Source organism: Melanotaenia boesemani, chromosome 3 (assembly GCF_017639745.1).
Source record: "Melanotaenia boesemani isolate fMelBoe1 chromosome 3, fMelBoe1.pri, whole genome shotgun sequence".
NCBI classification, from domain to species: Eukaryota; Metazoa; Chordata; class Actinopteri; order Atheriniformes; family Melanotaeniidae; genus Melanotaenia; species Melanotaenia boesemani.
Window position 1 is genome coordinate 26,365,996 of NC_055684.1, and position 27,358 is coordinate 26,393,353.

The 27,358-nt window shown below is 37.5% G+C and overlaps 2 protein-coding genes across 8 annotated transcripts; both read left to right on the forward strand.

The window, feature by feature from the left end:
- The first annotated feature begins 3 nt into the window (after window positions 1–3).
- mst1 (macrophage stimulating 1) lies at window positions 4–12,863 on the forward strand. Of its 2 annotated transcripts, XM_041981463.1 has the most exons (19): window positions 4–87; window positions 212–370; window positions 846–990; window positions 2,333–2,448; window positions 2,547–2,661; window positions 3,532–3,668; window positions 4,098–4,218; window positions 4,369–4,487; window positions 6,545–6,719; window positions 7,091–7,221; window positions 7,929–8,031; window positions 8,282–8,418; window positions 8,528–8,560; window positions 8,672–8,786; window positions 8,876–8,953; window positions 9,947–10,093; window positions 10,186–10,292; window positions 10,582–10,721; window positions 12,587–12,863. In XM_041981463.1, the coding sequence occupies exons 2-19, from the start codon at window positions 322–324 to the stop codon at window positions 12,746–12,748; spliced, it is 2,130 nt and encodes a 709-aa protein (XP_041837397.1). In that variant the 5' UTR covers window positions 4–87; window positions 212–321; the 3' UTR covers window positions 12,749–12,863. The 2 variants fall into 2 exon arrangements, with proteins under 2 accessions (XP_041837397.1, XP_041837396.1); XM_041981462.1 differs by having other exon boundaries at window positions 4–370.
- Window positions 12,864–15,176: 2,313 nt separating this feature from the next.
- si:ch211-161c3.6 (high mobility group AT-hook 2b) lies at window positions 15,177–24,524 on the forward strand. Of its 6 annotated transcripts, none has more exons than XM_041980970.1 (6): window positions 15,177–15,479; window positions 17,301–17,501; window positions 17,653–17,736; window positions 19,646–19,696; window positions 19,839–19,877; window positions 22,529–24,524. In XM_041980970.1, the coding sequence occupies exons 2-6, from the start codon at window positions 17,397–17,399 to the stop codon at window positions 22,592–22,594; spliced, it is 345 nt and encodes a 114-aa protein (XP_041836904.1). In that variant the 5' UTR covers window positions 15,177–15,479; window positions 17,301–17,396; the 3' UTR covers window positions 22,595–24,524. The 6 variants fall into 6 exon arrangements, with proteins under 6 accessions (XP_041836904.1, XP_041836906.1, XP_041836908.1 ...); XM_041980972.1 differs by having other exon boundaries at window positions 17,332–17,501; XM_041980974.1 differs by having other exon boundaries at window positions 17,378–17,501.
- Window positions 24,525–27,358: the final 2,834 nt, after the last annotated feature.

Below are 27,358 nucleotides of genomic sequence, written 5' to 3' on the forward strand. Positions count from 1 at the left end.
ACTCTTTATTAATGATTAATAAGTCTATTGATTAGCTGTGTTTTGGGGATTAAGGCCACTGTTCGGATAAGAGCTCAGTATTCGCGTGTAGGTGGTTGTTTTTTATTCAGAATTATCTGCTCTCTGACTTTTTCTCTGGGTTTTTCTAAGTCTTGCTGAACTTTGAGAGGAATTTTTGTTTTTCTTTTCTCTTTTTTTCAATTTCTGGCAGATTTGAAGTTTTATATATAACATCCAAGCTCACCACAGAGGCAGGACTACAGAGTAGAGATTCAGATTTTCATCACGTATTATGAGTTTTCTCTTCCAGTGTAACAAACAATGAAACTGTTCCTGCACTGTGTTCTTCTGACTGCTGCTGTGGCCACTGGTAAGTCACTGATTTTATTTTTTAAATCTGCCTAAGTTTCTTTGGCTTGTTGATTGGGTTCATTTGATTTGAATTCAGATATATTTGAGTGGTGTGATTTCAGAGATATTCCCTGTGTGACTGAAACCCTGGTGCATTAAACAACAATAAGCAAAGCAGACAGTTGTTTTCAGTTTGTGAGTAAGAGGATAGTTAGGTTTGTTACTCCATGACTGTGTGCTGGCAGCTGTTGAAGTTTTAGGTTTGTTCAAGAACCAGATGTATCACTGTAATGCTATTTAAAGCTCTCTCTCTGCTCCTCTGCTGTCAGCAGCAGAGTCTTGGTCCAAAGGTTATGTGTGCAGGCTCATGCCCAAATGTTTCATATGGTACCACTGATCTCCTGCACTTCAGTTAAGTCCAGGACTAAACAAAGACGTGGTCCCTCCAGTCAGTATGCATGCATTATGTTTGTGATTATGTTATATATGAACAGGGTACCGGAGTCCTCTGAATAACTTCCAGCGCATGGAGGGCAGAGAACTTGTTCCGACCTCCTGGAACTCAGCTCGAGTGCAAATGTTTCCAGATCTGAACCTGGAAGACTGTGCCACTCGCTGCTCACAGTCACTGGACTGCAGGTATAAACTGCTAACGTAGTGGAGGAGCAGGTTGGAAAATCATCACTTTAAATCCAAAATTAGATAGATAGATAGATAGATAGATAGATAGATAGATAGATAGATAGATAGATAGATAGAGAGCAATTAGAACCATGCATTATTGTATAAAGCTTTAAAAGCTTTTAAAAAAGACCCTTATTGTGTGACATATGCCATCATTATATCAAACACTGGATAAGTAGTTTTTATACCATTTTGCTGACAGAAACAGTCACTCCTGATCCAAAGATTATACTAAAATTGTCCCCTACAAAACATACTATTTACTGCCATTTTACTTACAGTTGATGAGAACTGAAACATCTTCTGGGATACTATTAGAGAATACTGATTTTATTTACCGTTTGTTTCCTCCAGAAAAAAAAAAAAACACTTACAGAGTCCTTACTTGATATGATAGCTTACAGCAGGGCTATTCAATTCAGCCCCACAAGGGCCGCGGTCCTGCAGATTTTCAATTTTTCCCTGCTCCGACACACCTGTCTCAATGAAGCCAATGAAGTTCACAATGACTCATTAATTTGAGTCAGGTGTGGTCAGAGTGGTCAGTTTTGTGTAAGCAGTGAGAGTTCATAAATAGTGTCTATTTAACATCAACTACTGTCTACACAGCTCCGTATCAAGAGTTCCTCATTTATCCATTTACAAACAATGGCACAGATCAGTGGAAGTGTTGCTACCATATGGTGCTCACCTGCCTCAAGAAGGTGACATCAGTCTCTTGCTTTCATCACACCAGGTTGAGGACATACATGGGATCAAACTGCCCACCCTAGAAGCTGTTCAGACGCAGATGCACACATACACATCCTCTTCTAAACCAATTTTCAATGCTTCCTGTCACTTTAATTAATTTCTTAATTATCGTACTAATAGAAAATTGATGTTTTCGCAGGGATGTGATGAATACTTTGCAAATCCAGCTTGTGTCAGGAAGTCACAGCTGATCACTTGATAAACTAACAAATGGGATGATTTTCAGTGCATCTGTAAACTGTGAAAAAATATTTATATATGCTCATCATGTTGTTTTCACTTAATAACTTACTTTTATAACATTATGTATTAAAATATTTTTATGCAAAAGACATAGACAAACAGTAAAGACATTGTTAAGAGCCTGGAAGACACCGGAATGTGCAAATGATCAGACAGCTTGATAAAGCATTTACTGAAGGCTGTGAACCACTAGGGTACAGTTTTTAGAAGAGTTTTGAACTCTTTAGCATTCACTGAAAAATTGGAAAAGGGTCCTTTTTTTAAAAAAACGCTTTGACATGAAAACATTCTCCAACTTCAGAGCTTTCAACTATGAGACTCGACCGACCGTCACCTGTAAACACCTGCCCTGGGTCGGCGACGGAAACAATGCTGAAGTAAAGAGAAACGTCAACTGTGACCTTTATGAGAAGAAAGGTGAGATTCAGATCAAGTGGCATTACAGAGATCAGTGTTGTGTATCAGATGTGCAGCTGTTTGATGGGTTGTTTTGTTTGGGGTTTTGTTCTGTGCAGTCTACGTGAGACAGTGTATCGTGGGTAAAGGGGAAGATTACAGAGGGAAAGTCTTTACCACAAAAAGTGGCCTCACCTGCCAACAGTGGTGGTCCAAGTTCCCTCACGATCACAGGTGAGACTCTGGTGATCTTCTTTATGCCAGGTCTTAATCTCTGGCCTTAACTCTAACCTACCTAACATGTAGTTTAATGTAAACATACTGTGTAGAAGGGATTTTGATGCTGAATGTGATCAATGGCGAGGTTTATATTTATATATATGGCAACGACAGAGATTTTATGGTCAAATAATGCATTTATTTTTCTCAATCAAAGTCAAAGTCTCACTAAGTGTGTCTTTAACTTGAGTGCATTATTGCCTATTGCAGATTACATTATTAGTGAATGTAGTTTAAGAGCTGCTGTCCAGATGACATCTTCTTCAGGAAAGAAAATACTCTAAAAAATAGTTAAATCACATTTTGAACATATTTAAAAAACCCGGCTGTGCCTTTGCTGTCCTTAGACCAGATCTGTCACCTACTGAACACATTATGACATTATTTCTACCTAAATGTAATAAAAAGAAGTCACTGCAAAAATAAAAAAAACACTACAAAAGCACAGCAGCTGGTCTCCTCAGGTCCCAAACACTCATTGTAGTGATTTTTTAAAAGAGAAGATGATGTAACACAGTGGTAAATATCCTTACACAACCTAACAGGTCTTTTGAAACGTGTGCTGACCTAATTTAAAATAAGCACATATTGAAATGAAAACGTAATATTGTAAAATATGTTGTTTTTGTAATATTTAGTTAAATATAGATTTACAATTGTTTCAAAAACTTGCATCCTGTTTTGGTTAGTTAATCAATTCATTTGTAGTGCTTTAATTGCAACAGTATTTTTTTTTACTAAACATGGTCAAAGTTAACGTAACTTCAACTCCAACAACTCTAAACAATCTGTGCCAATAACTGTGAAACTCCCTGTTTGTCTCAGATGGACTCCCACAGCTACTAATGGTCTGGAGCTGAACTACTGCCGGAATCCAGATGGAGATCGTATCGGCCCGTGGTGCTACACCACCGACCCAGAGCGACGCTACGAGAGCTGCAACATCCCACAGTGCAAAGATGGTAGGAAAGCGGCAAACAGGTGGATTATGTATGGGTCCTGAAATGTCTCAGTAATGTCCATTTTGTTGGAATAGAAAAACACCAAGTAATTAGTTGCTCATAATTGTTAGTTTTTCTTGATCAAACTGGAAAACAATGCACTTTAATTGTTGGGTACAGTTAATGAACTAGTGCTAATTTTTAGAGGAATACACAGATAACCCACACCCACTGAAAGGTAGTGTTAAGTTATTCTCAGATTTGGCAGGCAAGATGCTTGCAATCACAATAACTACCTATGTCTTTCTATTATGAGTGTCAAGTGGTACAGTCAGTTTCTTTCAAGGAAGTTATTAGAACATATATTCTGAGATATGAAGTAGGGTTTCTTTATGTGGGATATTTTTTTGTTTACATCAAACATGGTTCACTTTGTGTTCATGGCTGCAGAGGTGTGTATTACATGTAATGGAGAGGACTACCGGGGTCAGGTTGATCACACTGTGAGTGGCCGAGAGTGTCAGAGATGGGACCAGCAGCACCCTCACCAACACATCTACCAACCTGAAAAGTATGCATTCATTCATTGCTACATCATCTGTGGTCTACAGATTGAAATTGTGACTCACTCACTCTCCTACGGCATTAACACAGTTTAAGTCAAGTGTTCGGTTTGTCCTTTTCCTGTGTGTGTGTGTGTGTGTGTGTGTGTGTGTTTTAGGTATCCTGATAAAAGTTTAGATGATAACTACTGCCGTAACCCTGACGCATCTCCGGTGCCTTGGTGTTACACCACAGACCCTGAGGTGGAGAGAGAGAACTGCGAAATCAGGAAATGCAGTAAGAACACACAATGCAAACCTTTCCCACTTTCTCCAAAAATGTATTCTATTCTATTCTATTCTATTCTATTCTACAGTCATTTAGCAGACGCTTTTATACAAAGCGACTTACATTTGAGAGTTAGAACAACACAAGCACTTTAGGATAATGAATGGCCAAAACATTACATCATATCATCAAGTCTGTGGTTGGCTCAGTTGGAAAATAATTGCTGTAAATTAGTAGAAAATAATATTAGTTTTCCCAGAATCTGTAGAAATGTTTTATTCCACATCCTGAATTCATTGCCTGCTTATTTCCTGTTTTGTTTCTGTCATTGGTTCCTTCTGGCAGAGCAACAAAAAACATGAGTTTGTCTGAGCTGATTCCTTCTAGCACTCAGAGTCTCATTAAGTTGCTCTAATTAAATCAAGAAATACCACCTCTTCAGCGTGTGTGCAAATTACCTCCCAAATGTGAGTTTTTTTGCTCTGGAAACTAGTGATTCTGTCTGATTTCAGAGTGAAATGTGCAGGTGTTTGATTTTCCTCAGTGGGTTTTGGGTTCAGTGGAGGTTAATTAAAAAGTATGCCTTTAGCTTGTTTCCATTTAAGCAGCCTGTTAAAGTTTAAATTTGGTTTCTGTAGATTTTTATAATAAAGTAGCTATCATTGTTTTACAATAGCTTAGTTTAGACTAGTCAATACAAAGTTAAATATAAAATTAATACCACTGTGAGTGTTTTGTTCCCTGTGTATATTATTTTCATGTCGTACAGCTGAAATAAATGTTCACGTAAACAGCATGTTCAGTGTTCTCTACCAAATTTCAACATCAGTTATGCAACATGGGCTTACCAAGTGAGAGCAGAGCAGCAAACAAACAATAAAATAGTGCCATCTTGTGGTGTATTCTGGGCTGAATGGAAGTCATGGAGACACAACTGACCTCAAGGTATTCGGCAGCATTGGTTTCTGTCTGTTAGCAACATAACTTAAAAAGCTATGAATGAATGAAATTTTCATTAAATCTCAGAAAAGGAATAAAGAACAAGGTTTTTTTTTTAGATTTTAGGGGCGATCCGGATCTTTGCCTGATCCAGGAAAGGATTCTTTACTATGGCAGATATGAATAATTTAAGCATTAGACTCTTCTCACTCAAAAAAATGCCCACAATCATTGACAATAAAAGAAAAGGAAAAATAAAAAAAAGAAATTACAAAGGATCAGCAGAGGTCTGAGCTCTCTGAGTGCGTCTAGTTCTGTCTGGATTTGTCCATTAATTCTCATCTTTAAGGTCACTTTCTTATTTCCTTGTTTGATATCTAACTGATAATCTCATAATTTCTCCGTATTTATGTGCGGTGAAGTGAGTTTTAAAGATTGGCTTGACTTAACCAGTCAAGACACATTTTCTTTCTTGTTGAATATAAATTCTATTCTGGGTTTTTATTTACATCTGACACACAAAACATGATCAGAGGGAAACAAATAGAGAACACTAAAATGTGAATTTAAAGAACATTTTGATTTTGCATCCACATGTAGCAGCACATTGTCCAGGACTTTCCTAATTTAAAGATTTGTTTCTGTCTTGTGCATTTCAAGCACCCATAATTAAGAGTCTTTTCTAAATGCTTATACTCTACTGAATATGATTGCAATATTTTCATTCATTCCACCATTACAATTAAATGAAACTAGAGAATATTTTGTCATGTCTCATATGTGACAACAGCCCTGTATTAATTCACAACAGGTGACACTTCTTGCAGTCATGCATTACCATAAAATTTGTCCACAATTCATCCACAAAGTCATGGCAACAGACTTCTAGCATGTCTAAAGCAAGTAAATTATTCAAAATACAAAAAGGGTTTGTTCACACACTATATCAGTGTTGAGCACTTCTGCGTCACCACACCCAACATACTGGAAATGAGGCTTCTATGATAATATTCTGAATAAATCTATCAACTCTTTCCTACCACTCAAGCTACTCACCAGAATAATCCTGGTTTCTGTTTTGTACACATAAGAGTTTATTTTCTTTCCCTCTTGCTCCTGCTGTCTAGCTGAAGTTCGTGTAGAGAAGCGGCAGCGCTCCAGCTTCACCACAAACTGCTTTCGTGGTCGTGGGGAGGATTACCGTGGTAAAGTCAATGAAACAACATCAGGTATAGCCTGCCAGCGGTGGGATGCCCAGTACCCTCATGAACACCCTTTTTACCCAAACACATATGAGTGCAAGTAAGTACTTTGACCTTTTTTCTTTTTTAACTGCACTCAGAGATTGAAAAGGCATGTTTGCACATGAATATTTAGTTTTTTCTGCAGGGAAATTTCACGCAATCTTATTTGTCCACTTAAAGTTGACAGAAGATGATAGATGGTCCATAATTTCACAATCAAATGCAGGTCGCTCTTTAAGTGCTTAGATGAATGTGAAATTAATATTTAGCTTACTTGTTATTCAGGATGCCAGCATTGATTACCAGTATTCCATTTCTTAATTTAAGCTAATTCAGTATGATCTCTACATCTCTAACGCAGCAAGTCAAATTATTTCACTGATGTGCTACTTATTGCATCAAGCTGATTCTGAGTTACACGTCATTCAGAGGTTTGGAGGAGAATTACTGCCGTAACCCAGATGGTTCAGAGGCTCCCTGGTGCTTCACATCTGTGCCAGAGATGAGGACCGCTCTCTGCTTGCAGATCAAACGCTGTGCAGACGACATAGAAGCTGAGGGTACAACTTCTCATTGTATTTTAGAGGGCAAACATGATTCCAGTGAATGGGCCACTGTATAGAATTATTCTTTTCCAGATTTATTCTTTTTTTTTTTACACCTCTATCATTCCATATTTTTGATCCAATGTTCACATGATGATGAACAGAACTGTAATACTTATGTAGCATAACTCTACACCAACAAGAGACCCTCTGAGAAAGTTTTGACTAAATATTTAAAATTTTAACAATTTTCTTATGCATATAATAGGTTTTTAATAATAAAAAAAATATATTGCTGCAGTTGAATGATTTTGCTGCCACGGTTTTATTAAGCAGCTATTATTGTGCAGACATATTTGGCAATAAACTAACTTATATAGAGGAAGTTTAACTAGTAAGTGAAACACAATAATAAGATTCTTGGCATTTAATAAATATTAATTGAAAGTGCACAGTAAAGCCTCCTTTCTTTCTAGTGGAGTCTGTTTGTTTCTTGATCTGTTAATTCACTGAAGCAGCAACCATAATCTCCCAGTTCTGTTAAAGGTGTGTCTGTTTCCCTCACTGGTTGCACAATAGGATTTGAGTCAAGTGGGGAGGAGGCTCTGCCATTTATTTGGTTGTCAGCTTCTTTTTGGCATTGCTTATCTGTCCCATTTAGCTTCCCTGTCTGTCATATTTCATTGTAGTCATCAAGATGTTAATAATGTTCATGTTTTCAGATTGCTACCAAGAAAATGGAAAAAACTACAGAGGCATTGTCCGCAAAACACGTAAAGGCATCACCTGCCAGAAATGGAACGTTAACACGCCTCACCAAACCAAGTACAAACTTTCAACAGATTTATGACACATATGAACATGTCTTACCACCTTTAAATTTAAATCTGTGTCCAAAATCTATACAATATAAACTCCAAGCAGAATTTGAAGGTCATATGTGCTTTTATTCAAACTTTTGAATGAAGTCTGTATGCAGTCAACACATCCCTGTAGGAGGAAACTCAGTTGATAATATAAACTTCAAGTTATTTACGTTATAGCATTTGCTTTACAAAGATTTGTGATCTTGCAGGATAAACCCACGGACACACCCTGAGGCCAATTTGACTGAGAACTATTGTCGTAATCCGGATGGAGATCAGCACGGACCCTGGTGCTACACCACAGACCCCAAAACCGAGTTTGACTACTGTGCCATCAAACAGTGTGGTAAACATCTACTTTCTGTGTCAAATTTGCCCACTGTAATGGGCTTCCAGAGCGCCTGTTTCCTGACAGGCAATGTAACAATCCTGTTGTTGTTGTTGTTTTCAAACAGCTGGAGAGAAAGTGTCCCTGACAGAACCCGTAGGTTAGTTTGTGAATGAACATGGAGCAAGCTGCCACAAGCCTCCACAGTTGGAATTCTGCAATATGTCGTGTTTTTTTTTTTTTTTTTTTTTTTTTTTTTTTGTGACTACAGAAAAGGTGGAGTTCAGTGAGTGTGGAAAGAGAGATGACCGCATTCCGGTGTCTAGGTTGCGTATCGTGAACGGGATGCCTGGGAACTCGCCATGGACAGTGAGCCTCAGAGACAGGTCAGTCTGACAGCTGATTACGTTTGGTGATGAAGAGTCACAACTGGCTCTGCTACGCTGTGAATGACCTATGACCTCTTTGTTTACAGAAAAGGAAACCACTTCTGTGGAGGATCTCTGGTGAATCCCAGATGGGTGATCAGCACCAAACAGTGTTTCTCCTCTTGGTATTTCAGTAAAAGGGTTATCTGTTTATGCATTTTATGACATTTCTGGAACGAGGTTTATTCTTGCAGAGAGTTAGATTTTCTTTGAAAAAAGTAACTGCATCTTGTTTTTTTTTTTAAACAAAGGTAACCATAATTGGACAAGAGGGTAGAATCAAATGGGATTGTGGGATACCTGACTGGCTAAAAATACAAATATTCTCAAGGCCTGATCATTTTTTAAATATTATGAAATATTTTTCTAAATAAATACTGGCATGCTGATGGGGATGAGTGAGTCCAGCTATGACACCATGATGACTTGTGAGAAAACATTTTTTATCCATAATGCTGATTGCATGCCAGATATGTTTTGAAGTCAGCACCTAGGTGCCCCTAGATACACTCCACCATGTTTTATTACTGTATAAAATCAGCAGGGGGAAAAATTAAGCGGTATGATTTATAAGAGCTCGCCAAATTCTCAGGAAAGGAGCTTCAGTGCTTTTTATTATCTCGTTTAACACTGAAAAGTTTCTGATAAAAGGGGAGATACAGTAACACCATCCCAAAATCCCCACAGCCTCAACATTTAAAGTGATGAATGATGTTCTGATATTTCCATATAGCTGCACCAACTGGGATTCATGTAGATAAATATGAGTACAGGAGGGCAAGTACCAGCACAATAATATATTGTAGTTTTTTCTTTACTTTTCTTTATTATTATTGGTAATGACTATTTTATATTGTATATTGTTATTATATATATATATATATATATATATATATATATATATATATATATATATATATATATATATATATATATATATATATTGATAGATATATATATATATATATATTGATAGATATATATAGCTTCCCAGACATAATTGTTTTGACTTATGCATTATATTCTGTGTTTATGCTAAATGTACAAGGAGTCATTGTGTCTCTATGTGAATTTTAATTTATGTGTTTAGTATTGACTTTGTGTCTCTTCGTGCACAGCTATGTGGACCTGCCCGGGTACTCTGCAATGATGGGAACACTTTTTCGTGATCCAAAAGATGATGAGCCCACTGTGCAAGTGATCCCTCTCACCAAGATTGTCTGCGGACCATCTGAGTCTCAACTGGTCATGCTGCAGCTGGAATAGTGTGTACTGTCAAATGCTACTTGTGTACACATATATGTATAATTTTTAACTAGTAGTTTCCCTTTTACTATGTCTTTTTTTCTGTTTGCAGCCCTGCCCAGGTCAACAGTCGTGTCTCCCAGATTTGCCTCCCACCTGAGCGCTACACAGTGCCAGAAAGGACTATGTGTGAAATTGCAGGATGGGGTGAAACGCGAGGCAAGTATGACCCCTTAGGATAGCTTGACAGTAAATTCACAATATACTGCGCTTTATGCAGCTGTAGACTGTATCAGATATATGCAAATAGATAACTTATTTAGAACAAGCATCTTGCTTCTGTCCTGAAAGTACTTTTGCATCCAAATGAGAGAACTAGTCAGACTCTTAAGTTTCAGATGGCATAGCTATTTCCAAAATTATGTAACATCTGTTCTCCATCCTTTTTTATTTCTCCTGCTCTCTAAGCCCACTAGTTGCTAACATCTCCTTCTTTCTGTTTTTCAAGGTACTGGGGATGAGAATGTCCTCAATGTGGCACATATACCAGTCATCAGTAACACAGAATGCAACAAATACTTTAGAGGTCGGGTTCGTGAAAATGAGATGTGCACAAACTCTTTCCAGGGTGGAGTAGGTGCCTGTGAGGTATGTATCCATAGAAAAAATGTGGACAGTGTGAAAGATCTTCCATTTTTCTTTTATAACATAGAAGCTTAATATAATATGCTCGAAAGAAACAAGGGGCTTTGTGAATATGTACCAAGTCACAGGGATACACCTAACACCATTTTCTTTAATGCGTACCAGAGTCTACCATGCCATGTAAGCAATAATGTATTATAGCAAACAGAATGACAAATCATGTGAGAACAAAAAAAATATGGAGCTCCAACTAGAAGCTGGTTGGCAGTTTAGCAGAAAGACTGGAAAATTTGTTTTTGTAGGCTTTCTCCACAGCAAACTGCATGTTTGTTTGGTTTTACAAGGGGTAATGTGCCTGTGAGCTTGAGAGATAGAGCTAATCAGGCTGTTTCCACCAGCTGTTTCCTTTGCTATTTGTGCTAAGCTGAGCTAAGCTAACCAGCTGCACAAGTGACAGTGTGCAAAAATCCACAGTAGAGCTCTCGCTTTAAACCACTTTGAGATTTCTTGGGTTTAAACTTGCCTCTTCTGGAAACCCTCTTTGAGCTTTAGTTCACCAACCAAGAAAGCTTTAGATTCTACTAACTAAAGATGCCCTGACAACTATCTACTCCACATGCTACAAATAATGGCACTTAAAAAATGAAAAAAAATCCATTTAGCAATAAGAAATATGGATCCTCACTAAAGTTTTGAGCCTTTAAAATGCTAATAACATGCATAACGAAGACCACAGCTTTATAATTAAATGACTAATCTTCATCAGATACCAGGAAAGGATGGGGACTTGAAAAGATTAGATTAAAATTCACTTGTTTTTTTATCCACACGAGTTACAGATGTTAGCTAGAGATTGCTAACATCGTGTTAACACGGTTTTAGAGTACTGTAAAGTTTGCATTACATATCAGAGTATTATACAAATGGAGAAGGTTGTTTAGTACGGGAGTAATAATTCTGACATAACACAACACAGAACCTACAGTCCAAGGATCAGCTAGTGAACTATTAGTCATATCTCACACTGTCCAACATAAAGCAAAAGAGCAAAGGGAGAGTCGATAAAGAACAGACAGTCCTCTTCTCTGTTGAGGGGAAATCTCTAGGTGCTCAATCCAAGGCTGCATGGATTGAACAGCTACATAGTTTTGGCTTATACATCCCATCAAATATCCGGGTACATAATCCTTTTGTCTTAAACCAGTGCAACACACTTGTGCCTGTTCTTATGGAAGCATCATTAAAGTCTTTTGCTTGCCTGCATAAAATTTACCCTGGATAGAATGCTAGCTCTTTTAGCTCCATTAGGTCAGAAACAGTGTGGATTTTGTGTCCTGAAAAGCTTGAGTTTGTGCAGCATGCATTAAGGCAACATCCAGAATAATGAAAATGGCAAAATATATCAGTAATATCTACTAACCTAATTATAGTAAAACCTCAACATTATCCATATCTTAATAATGTAAAATAAACGTGGTTGGGTGGAGGGGCGGGTGGGTGGACACGGCTCAGACTGACAACTTTTTGTTCTAAATTTCTGTCTTTATGTCTTGGAAATTGTATTAAATTCATAGGTAACTTTTCAACGCAATTTTTTGCTATATACTTTGTGAATAAGACAAAGTAACCCCTCAGAATTAGCCCTTCAAATACTGATTGTAAAGAAATTCTTTGGGTGAGTTAGATCACTTATAGCAAAGAACATACAGTTATTTATAAGTTCCTATAAATCAAACACATTCACCATTTGGATAATGTAAGGGAACTGGGTAAGATGTGACTGCAAGATGTTTCCAACCTCAGCAGTGACAGTCAGTCATAACAGAGACAAATAATGACTCCAGAGTGTTGTTACTGTGTGTCTGCAGAGAGACTACGGCGGCCCTCTGGCGTGTCAGAACGGGGACTGCTGGGTACTTGAGGGTGTGATCATCCCCATGAGGCGCTGCGGACACCCAGGGCAGCCCAACATTTTCATCCGTGTGTCTGTGTATGTGGACTGGATCAAGAAGGTCATGGAAATGGCTTAGTGATAGATACTGCCATCCAAAACAGAACTGATAAAATCCATATAAAAAAAAAAAACTTGGAAGACATGCACATACTTTTTTCTTATGTATCTCTTTGGTATTAAAAGCTGTTAAATATACAAATCAAAGTGTACAATAAGAATTTACTGTATGAGTTATGTTATATGTCATTTCATAAAAAGCCCAATTTAGACTTATATATGCAGAAGATCCTGGTATTACATAGTAGTTTGTTCCGTTATATCTGCAGTACATTAATATTTGAACTTAAACTCAGAGGAGATTCATCATGGAAATGTAAGTGATTGTTAAATTTTAGGAACACTTTATAATATGTATTAACTTATCCTGCATGGACATATTCTACATTATTATATTTTTATTCATTATTCAATATTGTTTTAATAAATTGTTGTATCTGCTTACAATTGCAGTTTAATAAACTTTGTAAATGTTATATATAGTCAACTGTGAAATATGTGAGCTCAAAGGATCATCAACTTTAACAACAAAATGGTTTAAAAACAAATTAATTGTAGCCCTTCTGGTTCAAAAGAGAATAACTGTAGCTAATTAGCCTCCACTGACAGAGGAGGTGTGTTAGTTTACAGTAAAGTTTTAAGGTTCTGAACATCCCTTGTAAGCGCACCCTTTACCAGAAAACTATGCCTCCCTTGCTCTCGCTGGCATTGATCGGAGCTCCAAAATACCTTCTTTGCCCCCAGCCTCTAAAAGAAATCCCTCCTCTGCCTGTCTTTTGATGCCTGCCCCCACCTCTAAAGACATGCCTTTGTGCCTTATGCAGAACTGTATGCGCTGCACATTCTTTCTAGTTCTATAGGAGGATTTTTGTAACCCGGTCCTGATGAGCCCACGGAATTCAGCTTAAATAAACCTCAAGATCAGAGTCCAGCCGAATCTCAGACTGCAGAAGGCCACTGAACTCTCTCATACGTAGACACGTACACAATTTCTCTCATGCAAACCCTCCCCCATCTCTCTAGATTATCTCCTACTCTGGCGTTCACTTGTTGGTTTTTTTACATCAATATTTACCACACTGACCTTTTTTTAATCACATTTTTTTGAAGAAACAGAAACTACTATTAAAAACTGAAATGCAGGACTAACTGATGATGGGAGACAGTTTGGAAACAGCAGGTTGACGGTTATGAGTTTGGTGTCGTTTTCTTCACTTTCATGTAGTAATATTTATAGTAGATGACTAATCAAATTTGTACATGACTCCAAGCTCTCAGTAAGTGTCAAAAGAATTCTGGGAAACCTTACTAAACCTTTGGTCAATCTTGAGATGAAAGTATTCAAATATTTTCTTCATTAATCTTTATTTTGCAACTTCTAGTAATAACCTGAGAAATCATGTGTAGGCTGAAGATAAACACTTGGTGTCTTTGAATTTACCGTTTGGGTTGCGCTTAAAAACAAATCTAAATGTAGTATTGTGGTTAGAGTGGATGTTCACTCTGAAACTTTCTAAATTACATCATGAAACTGACAATGCAAACTGTTTAAACCTAAGTCTGAGCTTCATCTTTGTAACTTAAAACTTTATGTTCTGGTCTCATGCCAGCATGCTCACCTGACATGACTCTATGAGCGGTCTGGCATTAGCTGTCCCTGGAATGTGTGTTCACTCAGGTTCAAACCTTTTCATCTGAATTCATCAGTTTGTATAAATCTGAGAAATAGTAACTATGATAAAAGCTTTCCTTCTCCTTTCAAAATGTTCAAAATTTCAAAAAGCACAAGAATATTTAACACACAAAAAAGTTACAAGTTAAAGATTTCATTGTGATCCACTAAAATCTAAATTTCAATTGTATCAGTTTATTAAATTACTTAAAAGTTGAATAGATGAGTGAAACTGGAGCATAATTTTGTTCTTGTTCTACATGAGAAAACCCAGCCGTTTCCATCATATACGTGCATTTTGCTACCCTATTACTATGCAGTTTTATTTACTGAATTGCTTATTTACATGCAGTATATGACTAAATGAACCTAACAGGATTAATATCCAAACAAATGTAAAGCAGATTGTTGCTCAGCAGATTTTGCTCTAAATATCCCATTTCATACAGGAGTCCTTTATACTTGCAGACAGTGTGTATCTGTAACGCTGTAGGTGGGGAGATAACAGCAGGGACAATGAGTGAAACTTCTGCTTGAAACTGTGCACACAGCCTGTTCTCACTATGATTTCTACTGAAGCAGACTGAACCTTTTTCCTCCCCTCTTTGGGGAACTTCCCAGTCCCCCAGACCCCACTTCGTGAACCCCGGAACCAGACCCTCCAGTCTAATGCCCGTCTTTCTCCCTCTCAAGTGGGTGGTCCGGTGAGCTGCTCGGGGCGGGGTCCTCTGTTTCAACCCTCCTACCCCTCGTTCTTTCTTGAAACATGCTTTAATAGAGAAAGTATGCAATGCATACTGCTTTGCCACAACCCCCCACTATACTGCATCTGGGGTATTCGTGACTGGACGTCTGGGGGATCACACACATTTCCGATTAGGAGGAGGGAGGAAAATATATATAGAGAGAGACAGAGAGAGAGCGAGAGAGAGAGAGCGAGAGAGAAAGAGAGAGAGAGATTGCCCTTTCATTCCAGCCAATGAGACGGTCGATACACTAAGATTTTCATAGTTGTGCAGGAGCACAAAGTGAACGGAGTGTGTTTGAACCTCCAGGTAAAACTACAAACCGACTTAAGGTAAGTTGAACTTCCTCTGCTCTCTCTCTCCCTCTCTCTCGCCCTCGCGCTCTCTCTCTGTAGTGTTTGGCGCTGGCTGCATGAGCAGGATTACTGAGCGTGAACATGGAGCCTATAGCCTGAATGTATACATGTAGGCTCTGTTCTGGCTGGCTGGTCTGAAAGCAGAGCTTTTGCACCTGTGTTGCTTGCCTTTGTCCTTGGTGAAGTTTTTCCATCTCGTTTTGCCTCTCCATTTCTTCGGACCTGTTGCATTATCGCCCACGAAACCTAAAACATTTTACAGATCGATTGCGCAAGTGATGGGAGCAGGGGGATGTTGTTTGGCGAGCGCCGACTTTTACGCTTTAAACCGCCGATGGCCTCGACTGTTGTTTTGGCGTCAACATGTGCCAGTTACTCAACCGAAGTCGAAGGTTTGAACTCACGGCTTCGCTTCCCCGAGCGCCTCGCGCGCCTCCTTTAACGCCGCACAAGAATGTGTATTTATGGTTGCTATTGCCGCCCATATGCAAAAAGTACATTCAGTCCCGTACTTGACTGGCAAACACCGTCAAGTAGAGAAGACGGTGTGCTGCTGCAGAAGAAGTGCAGCGAGGCTGTGTTGACAATTAGCGTTTGGCACATTCCTCACGGAGCTAGACGTTGTGAAAACGACCACCTTGGGACATTTCCGACTGGCCGTTTTAAGTAGATATTCATGGTGTATTTTGTTAATAAGAATTGCATTAGTTTAATTGAGCAAGTAGATAATTTTGTTTTAAGAAGCTGTGTGGCATAGAAACACATTGTTTACCATATTAGTACTCGAGGTTGCGTTTAACCAAACTGTGCCAAACAACTGTCCAAAAACTCATCAATCTGTGTCTTTTTCAAGCTAAAATGTATCAAGTAAAAGTAGTTTGTTGTCTGTTAAATAGTGTGTTGTATTACTTAAAAACAAACAACAATAATAGTTATAATAGGTAACTTAGAGACTATGGGAACTTATGGTGGATCATTTACAGCTGATGTTTAAGGTAAAAACAGATAAACATTTTATTGCTGAACTCACCTTTATTATGAATGTAGAAACTGATTAAAAAAAATCTCTTAAGACACTCATTTTCCCATTTTTTTTCCGAAAAATCCCCAATTAAAAAAAAAAAAAAGTAATAAAATCCCCAGGAAAAAGAAATCAGAAGTCATTATTGTTTAGAAATTGGTACCAAATAAACAATCAGTCAAGACAGATGCAGATTTGTTTTAAATGATTGTTTTACATAGATTTGTTTGTTGTTAGTGATCATTTCTATTAACTTTTCCATGTGGTGCTTCTGTGTGTGTTCTTGGATATTGTTGTCACAGTTGTACAAGTTTCACTGTAACAGTTGTTGCAGCATCACCACTCCAACAACATTCACAGCCCCCATTGAGAAATACCTCACAGAGGGCAGATGGAAACGTAGAGCTCTGTACAGTAGATGCAGATTTTGGATGTCAGATTGAGTTGTGAATATCTGTGCTACTTTTAGTCTCTGCACACCATTCTCATGTTTCCCTGCGTTTGCCAGAACCCTGTTTGTGTTCCGATGAACCTGGTGCCAAGGCTTATGTATGAGCAGTTCCCACGCTTGCATTTGGAAAAGGTTCCTGTGTGATTCTGAATTATTCTTGTAATGATACATTAAGCATAGACTGAAAGAGCTTGTGGTAACTGTGCATAAAGATGATTTGAACTGGTCAAATAAAGCTGGTTATCCCAGATTTGTCAGATGATTGCAGCTCTGCGTTTAAAAAGTAGTCATTTTTTTCTACTTCTTTTCTCATTGTGATCTTTAGCTCCTGATACTGAGCTCTTCTCCTCTTTAAGCCCTCGAGGCCACTGCTCCATGCTTTGATGCCCACACTCTTTGAAGCAGGTGGACAGACGCAGGTATGAGTAACAGTGGGACCAAAGAGCCGTCTCCTCAGCCGAGCACTGCCCAGTCGCCCGAAGAGCCTCAGCGCAGGGGCAGAGGTCGACCACGGAAACAGCAACAGGTATGACCTCAATCTTTGAAAGGTGACTGTAGTCGGCTCCACTCTTGGCCTTTGGTTATATTCATTAAACAGAAGGTTGAGTTGTGTGTATTTGCAGACAATAGGAAGTGCAGTTTTGAGTTTTGGTCCCACATTTAATCTCTCACCACAGGAGCCTGTTGGACCACCAACTCCAAAGCGACCGAGAGGACGACCAAAAGGCAGCAAGAACAAAGGCCCCAGAACTGCACTGAAGGTCAAAACGGATTAAGACAATTTTTATTATTATATATTTGTTTAAAAAGATAAATAATGACTTGTTAAAGGAGCTTCCCACAACACTCAGGTGTTGGTTAAATGTTGCAGCTAATGGAAAACAGATAGTCTTTGCTTTAATTAAGAACCTGCATTAATCAAAATGCATATTTGTTTTACAGCACAATTTAGAGGGGTACTGTTTCACATACTTTAGTAACGCTGTGTGTAATCTAAAGGGGTTTCTGTTTCCAGTGCATCTGCATTAGTTGCAGTAGTGTAGGATTTATGTCTTCAGTGGGACTCTTTAAAGCAGCCACCATCAGGGTAAATGTAAGTTTACAGCAGAGAAAAGACCAGCTGCTGCTGAATCAATACATTGTTTACATTTCATGCTTCAGCCTGTGGGTCAACACTCAAAGATGAATTAATCAAGACAGTTGTTATAAAACTATAACTTAATTACTAGGCCATTTTAGTCTCCGTTCTATGATTTATCATACGTCAGTATATTATGTGGTTGAAGTTGGTTCCACCTTATCCAGTCCAGCTGGAACAGCGAAGTGCTTTTAAATCATGAATACATCCGTGATAAAACTTCACATCTTAAGTTATTCAGCTTGCATTGAAATTGGGAAGAAATGCTTTTATTAATGGTGTTGGAGCCGCATGAAATAATTAGCTTTACTTATATAAAGTGCATAATTATTACAAACAACTGGTTTCCAGTTTAAACTAATGCAAACATATCTTAAGGTCTCTCAAGAGACTAACGTTTTTTTGTGCATTTGCAATGAATACATTGGTTGTGTTTAACAAAAGCAAAATAATGAGGAATATTAAATGTTTGGGGATTTATATGGCAGCTATGTTATATTATGGATCATTTTGTCTATAAAACAATCTAACTGTTAAAGCAAAAATTGAGACAGTCCAAAACTCAAATAAGTTTAATATGCTATCAAACATAACTTAAAAAGTGAACAGAATACACATTTGATAAGTAATGGAGGTTTTTATTGTTTTGTTATAAAAACAATAAAAGTCAATAAACAAACAATCTTCTGATGATATACTTATAATGTACTTATTACTAGAAAGAATGATGCCGTTATGCAAAATCCTGGGTTTAAGTTATTTTTAAACAGTTTAAGAGGCCGGTTGCTTTAAAAGCTGCTTAAATTTTAGTTAATTTTTATTTAAATTAGAAGACTGGCGGAGGCTGAACATGTCCTGCTGCTGATCTCTATCTCTAATAATCAAGTTATTGTCACTTTGTAGTGTTGGGAGACATTAGAGGAGTTTCTAGCAAAGAAATAATTATTTTTCCATGTCATTAGATCTGAGGAAACAATTAATGTCAGGCAGCAGAACTTGTTTAAATTGCTACAACATGGCAGAGTGAGGTATTAGACATCCCAGTCACACAAATGTTTTCGTTGTCTCCTCAAATCCTACCACACTGAACAGTTTTCAGAGGAAATGCACTCAAAAGCAGAATGACATAAAGCAGAATAATACACAAATATTTGCCCAAGTGTGTTTTTTCCATTTGATGTCTTGACAACATTTTACTCCTTTATGTTAAGATGGATGTTAATGCACTTGTGCTATTTTAAATTTACGCGAGCATCATGCATATTGACATTTTTAGGGATGATTTGACCTAGAATATACATAATAAATGTTTAGCACCAAAGAATATAAATGCAACAGTTTCACAAACAGGCAGTAAATTGGCATTAAATATACATAAGAATCTTTGAATCATGAGAGTTTAAAAAGTATCAGTAGCTCCTAGGATGACTCTTCCACAGAAACCTAAGACACTCAGATAAAAACTACGTGATTAGTATGACATCATTATTAAAATTGGAAACTTTTTCCATCTTTTGTCTTTTTCTCCTCAGAAAGTAGAGCCCGTTGGGGAGAGACGACCACGAGGGCGACCGAGGAAATGGGTATGGAGTACTCACTGACACTCATGGATTTATTGCACATGTATGTGCAAAACTTCCGTGTTTCTGTGTGCTGGAGCTGTGCAATCCTTGTGGGCCCATTTTCCTTCATCTTTAATTGATTCTACTGCCTTTCTTTCCACAGCCCCAGAAAGTAGTTCCAGAAGTGACTGAAGAGCAGAAGGTGAGGAAAATGAAATCTTTAGATGAAACGAGGGAGGGGGCTATTGCATGTTGTATTGCTAAAACTCACAGAAATAAGCAAACAACATGCAAGTGTTGTCCATTATGTGAAATTTACAGTTTATAATGTGACAAACTAAATGGTTTGCTTCCAGCCACGTACGCTTTCCTGTGTAAAACGTCTGTACTTCAGATCATCCAAATTATTTTATTTATTTATCTTTTTTTTTCTTCTTCTTCAACAGAACTAGCATAGATCAAGTGTTAGATCAAACCGAGAGTGGAGCTACCTTGAGAGTTTTGTAAGAGTGCAACTTCTACTTTGGTTGAACAGAAATCTCATTTTGTGTCACACGTTTACTTTCTGACTCGAGTCAGTTACATGTATGCTGATGTGCAGATGTGCAGAGTTTTTCTTGTTTAACCATGAGTTCAACATCAAATAATAAGTACATTCAGAGGAGCTGCAGCCAGAATGCCACTACTTGACTTCCAAAGTCAACAGTGTACAATCTGATGTGCAAACTGTTTCCAGTTAGTTTGTGTGTTTACAGTAGCTTCACTTACTTTCCTAAAGTAAAAGTACTAATATAGCTTTGTAAAAGTGCTGCAAAAGTCCAGTGGATATAAAAATACTGAGATATTTGCAGAAGAAAAAGTTAAAGTATTAAACAAATTACTAATTTAGTTCCTCTGACTCTTAAATTATTGCAGGATACCAGATAAATAAAATTTAATGGGACAGGAAAGAAGAAAAAATGTGGATTTTTGATATGATAATAAAGTTATTGGAATGCTTATTGAAAATAAATCATGTAAAAAGTTTAGGGGAAAAAGAACAATCCCCCTTTTAAGGTAGATGTTAATCCATGGACATTTGAAATGTGCTGCACATTGTCTCCTGTAAAGAAGCCAAGACTTTAGTAATAATTGGTTCAATTTTCAAAGCTGTGTTGCATCTCAGTGGTCTGTTACGTCATCCATTGAGTTACAGTTTTATCCTTGAATCTACTACAAAGCAAAGCTTTGAAGTAAATGGAAGTTCTCAGGAAAAGAAGTTACTTTAAAATTGTAGTTATTGTTTGTACTTCAATAAATGTGCTTATATACTGTCTAATAATGACAATCATGAGGGGTATTTTCAATTTGTAGCTTCCCCACTGATATACATGAGCTCATTGAGAAAGTGAAAACAAACCTCAGAAAGCTAGAGAACAATACAAAAGAAGAACACTACAAACCAAAGTCTCCAGAAGGATAAAATGGAACAAAGTTGAATCAGTATTTCCCTCACAGAGCAAAGATTTTCTTTTGGGTTGATTCTTGTGTGTGTGTCTTTTAATTTTTGGGTAAGAGACACATATCTGCACTTTAGCCACTTAGCTACCAGGACCCTCAGGTTGTTGCACTGTAATGATTAGAGAACAATAAGTTGACTGTTAATTGACTTCACACGCCACAGTGTCTCACTCACACATTAGTCAACATTATTCATGTCAGTTCTCCTCTAATGAGGCCTGTACACTCATTCTCCCCTCATTGCATACACAGAATGAAAGTTAATACTAATGCAACAGCCCTGCCTTTGTGAAAATTATTTTTTTATTAAAGTTTTCTAGAAAGTTAACTGACTATTTTGGAGGATTCAGTGTTGTTGAAGTACATTACACAGAAAGGAGTGAATTATTTTAGTTTAGTGTTTAGTTAATTCTTCACCAATTTGATGTTTTTTCTATTTTTTTCTTTGTCTAAACTATTAATTGAGGACCCAAAACTCAAAAGGTCACAAACAATGAGCAACAAATCAGGCTTATTTGCTTCTGCCTTTAAGGCGATGTACGAGACTTTGTGCATTCAAACTTGTCTGCATTGTTCTGTCTTCATTTGTAATATATGTACCTTGCATGAAAAAAACTCTCCATTGCTTGGTTGGCTCATATGCTATCAGATATATATATAAACTATATAAAATTGCTGAAAAACTTTGTTAGTATAGCAAATTTGTCTGGAAAATCATGTCTGCACACACTACCTGTGCTTTATGTGAACTGACTTCATGTTGATGTGACGAATTCTTGGAAATTCACAGACAGCGGTGCTGAATTCCCCACGTACACCTGCAAACATCCTCTTGTCTTATCCAGTTTTGGAGAACGTGCACCTAGTGTTTCTCAGAAACTTTGGTCTATTTTAGCCATTCGGCTCGCTCGACAAGCGAAAGCGTTGCACAACAGCTCTCACCAAAGCGGGCAACTACACTTGGTGCCATCTGTCTTATCGCATTTTCCCTGCATAGCAGTTTGTCAAAAAGGTTAAGATGCTTAAAGAACTGAAACCGTTGAGACAGTCTCCCTTTCTCAGACACACGCACATGAAGGGGAAGAATGAGTCAGTGTAGAGAGGGGAAACCTGATCTAACTGCTCTCTTCCCCTGTCTTCTGGTTTCCTGATGTAACCGTCGTCTTCCTCACATTTCTGGGTCTGATGCCTGGAACTGGCTTCCTCGCACGCAATCACTCAATGAAATTTTAACAGTCATTTTTGTATTGTCAGGCTCTTTCTAGTATTGATTCATTACTTTGAGCATCATGAGTCAGTTGACAGCAGAAAGAGATCATATCTGATAGTTGCTTTTGGGTCCTCTTGTTCCAGGGTGCTTCAGAGGAGGCTGAGGAAGGTCCCTCATCTCAGGTGCCTGAACAGGAGGAAGGGGAGTAGATAAGATACCTCTCTACCTACCTCAAGGTTTGGCCTCAAGCAAACAGGGGTACATTCTGACTCCTATCTGTGATGGGGATTCAGGAACACACACACACACTCACACTCAAAATCATGGCAAACAGTAGTTTCCTCTCTTGATCTAAACACACTCTAGATTTGTCGTTACCTTTTTTGTTGTAAAGAAATGATCCTTTAACACCGGACTTATTTGATATTTTGTTTAAGTATGGTTCCACATTTTGGGAAACACACTCATTGTCTTGCTTGCTGAAGAAGCTGTTTTTAAAAGTTGATGGTAACTAAAGGAAAAAAACACACTAAATGTCTTAGTCATGAGCTGGGCCGTCACATCTCACCAGAACAGCTTAATTGTGCCTTTATGTATCTCCATTTTATCTATGGGACACCATTATTCCAACAGAAGTGACCTCATATGAAGGTTTGATGATGATGGGGGAGAATCCTGTCTCCAACATCCATTTCAAATCTCCAGTCATATTTATTTCCTAATCCAAGCTTTCACTGACCCTTGTGCCTTAGCAATAGAAGCATTGTCAGCCATGGAGAGTAGACGATCAGATTAGAAATCTTAATCTGTATTATTTTGATTTAAACGGGACAAGCGGATCCAATCCATACCAGGAAAATGGCCTCAAAGCATAACCGTCTTGCTTGTCAAAGCTTTAGGTTTTGCCTTATTCACCTTTCTACATATGGGGTAAATATACACTGGCAGGATCTCTATTGCTCATTAATAAAGATGTTTTTTTGTTTGTTTATTTGTTTTTTTCCAAAATGTAAAATCAGTCTTTGCTTTTACATAGACCACATAGGTCTAAATTGCAACACAGGCTTTTAATCTTTTTCCATTTGTGTCTTAAAACTCATCAGCAAAGCAAGCAAGCCTTTTTTTTTTTCCCTTAAAGTCGAACTATTCTTCAACAACGCTGGCTGTCCTGAACCTCTCAGTGTGAATAGGTATGTATGTGTGCGTGTGTGTGTTGGTTGTATGGAGAGGTGGCAGACTTGCCGGCTAAAAACGAGAGGGGTTAAGAAAAATAAAGGAACTAAACTGAACAGTTTTACCATGTTTCTGTCGTGTGTTTGAAACGTGGCATTTTTTAACTGTTACAACATAAACAAGGTGCGCTGAAGACATTTTTGTGAAAGTTTATGTGAAATTTTCATTCAAAAATGAAATATCCTCTAACATCTAAGTACATTATGCTGTTACATTACCTCCTATGCCAGTATAACCATGATAAAGTAATATACATTTTTTTTCCTTCTACGCAGAAGCTGATTTAAAAAAAAAAATATATATATATATATATATATGTATATGTATATATATATATATATATATGTATATATGTCCAAACTTGTAAATGGATGTTTCGTTTTGGAAGGAAACCTTTCACATATACTTTAGTCAACTACAGTGTTGACCTGTCATTTTACCACACTCAGGATCTCACTTTTAACAGTGCTTTTACACCATTCTGAAACCTCAGGTACAAAATATTCAGGAACATGTTATCTACTCAGTAATAATTGTGGTGCTGTGTTTGTTGTGCATTTCTGATCTGTGTTTGACATTACCAGTATGCCTTGACACAAAGACCTCATTGAAACCTCAGTTAGCCTCAGTTTCTTAATCTCTCATTCTACCTCAGTAACTCTCCAGCAAAGTAACCCTTCACTCTCTCAGAAGTGATACTGTGTACAAACACACACATGTAAGAGCACAGCCTCATGTGTAGATATACAGCGCATATACAAGTGTTTTCAGGGCTACAAGCCAACACACACATACACACACACACACACACACACACACACACACACACACACACAAGCAGATGTTACACTCCTGTAGAAGTGTACAAATAAGATATCAATGTAATTTCTTTTAAAAAAAAAAGTATCTGAAAAAACTGTATCTGATGGAAAACAAATAACTGAAGTGAGACTTTGTTCTCCTGGGAAATAAAATGCAGCCAATAGTTTACAACAACTTGATGAAATACTTGCTTTTTAGAGTGTAGTTCCTTATGAAATACTTTTTTTTTTTTTTTTTTTTTTTTGGATTTGTTATTCTTTTCTCATTTTTACTACATCATGTATTTTTCTGATTCTTACACTGTAAATTGTATGTGTGACACTCTTAACATGGCAGCAAATGGCCACAAAGTGCTGAAATACATGAAAATCATGGTTGACATTACTCGGGCAATTTGTGCTACAGCAACAAAACAACTGATTGTACAAAACTGATGGTGTGTTTTATTGCTTATCTTCTCATTTCACAGAGGAAGAATGTGCTGTTTCTTCCTTCAGATTTTACACAGTATCGCTTTAAAGTAAAATAAAGTAAAGTAAAGGGAATGGGATTTTATTTGTGGCACTCATCCGTTTCCACTGAAGCTCATTTCTACTAAAATAGAAAAAAATAACAAAGAAACAGGTTTATACCTCTTCGTCTGTAACACAATAGTATTCTGTTTCTGGTAAAGACACATTTAATACTTTGAACACCATGATAGAAACTTTGTTCATCCCCATTGTATTTAATAGATAAAATCAGAACAACGGTCACCTGTAGATGTGAGGAAGTCAAAACCAGGGATCTTCTTTATGAAATTGTTCTTGATTGAGCCAAGTCTTAAGATAATTTCTGACCTGTTTATGTCCAATTCATGAAAGTCACTCAGCTGATAAAAAACAGAGTTAAAACAGATTCCAGGATCCTTGTTTGTAACTGGGCCATGTGATCCATAAATCCTAAATAAACGTAAACTGACAGCATCTACTGTGAGGTTTCCTCTCTTACAATGCCAGCACAAATCAGGCCTGAGCCATGAAGAGTTGTGGACCAAAAGAAAATTGCAAACTTTTTTGCAGAAAAGGTGATGGCGATGGATGAGGAAACTGATGCCAGGAAACATGTAATATTCTGTGGACTAGTTGTGATATAACAGTGTTGCACCACTGCACTGAGCGAGGCAAAGAGAGTTGAGACTGATATTAAGAAAAAATGCTCCGACCTTAAACAAGTTGTATCTGGTAATGACCCCTCACACCTTTTATAATAAATTCACAATGTTTAGTAAGCTCAACCAAAGTTCACATAATTTGTTTTCAACACTGTAAACCCCAGAAAAACCTGGAGAATACTTGGGTTAAATTTAGACTTTGCTAGGAGATTATGTAATCCATTACTTAAGTCATACCTCAGAATAAAATCATAAATTTGTTTATAAATAAAGCTCCTAGGCTTCAGTGATAATTAATGGTACCAATATTATATGGTTTTTGTGACATTAATGGGAATATATAATTTACAATAGAGCAAAATCATAATTACACACCTGGCAATGTAGTGAAATTGACTAAATATTTAAATAACTTTACAGGATTTTTACCTTTATTATTTTAGTTTGTAGATTGTCCACTGGGGGGTGAATCAACAGAACAGCTAATCAAATGTAAAATAAAATGAAAATCGGTCCTGGACCAAATTGTGGGACCAGTGCTCATCTGAACTGCCTTCACATCAGCAGCCAGGTTTCTGAGGTTTTTGCTGGTCCGGTTTCCACAAAAAAACTTATTCTTTGTGAAGCAGCGTCCAAACTTGCAGGATATGTCCCTCACAGAAAACCTCCTGCTCTTCGTTTGTGTTCATTTCTGTAGTAATGATGAAGAAAACAACGCTGAAGTTTTAAATGGGGGATAACTTGTTTTTACATTTTACATCACACACTGCTCGTGGATCAATTACAGGCAGCCAAGTTACTTTTTATTGTGACCAGAGTGCATTTCTGCACATGAACGGATTCAGAATGAGTTTAAAAACTTCAGTAAATTCTGCATAGTGTTAGTCAAAATATTGACATTAACATGACCAAGTTGAATCTTAAAAAAAAGTGTTATAATGTTGTTCGGGGGACAGTTTGTAATTTGGGGTTTTGAATAAACTTGTCCTGTTTGTTGCTCACCACAGCTGATTGTAAGTGACGTAGACTATGTGTGTACTTGAATACCAAGAGGGAATCAGAGGTGGTGGCTCGAGACACAAGTTAATACACATGTTAATACCCGGTAGAAACCAACTTAGATATTTCTACTTCTGATCAGATAACCCGGTTAACACCAGCTGTAAATAAATATCTGAATATCTTAAATCATCCTTCAGTCTAATTTTACAGAAATATTTTTACACATTGTTGTTTAGGATTTCTGCATGTAGACTGATGGCCTGAATTTGTTATTTCTAATATGCCAACTTTCTTAAGATTCTTGTATGTGTGGCAAACATTTATCCAACATTAACTATGTGTCACTCATAAGTTAAGTTGCTTATTACTTGAATATCATCCTTAATTTACTTTTATGTAAATGTTTCTACTTTTTATCACTATGTTGTATTTCAATCATTTCATGTATTTCAGCATTAATGACTGAACTGCTGCCAGATTACGGTTTAATTCAATGTTGCATTGACCTTACTTGTTCACCCCCTGGACTACCTCTAAAGACAACCAAGCCTGGGTCATCTCTGGGGTGACTTTTGGTCGCTTGTGACCAGTAGTCTCCATAAGACCCGCAGGCAATGTGGATCATGAAATCTTGAAATAACTGTCAAACTAGTACTGTCGTAGTCCACACATCTCATCTCACTACATTGATGTGACCACAAGTGGATGGGAGTCAGCCTGAAGGGTGCCTTTTTATTTAAACTCCAGCTGAGTCAATGTGTGT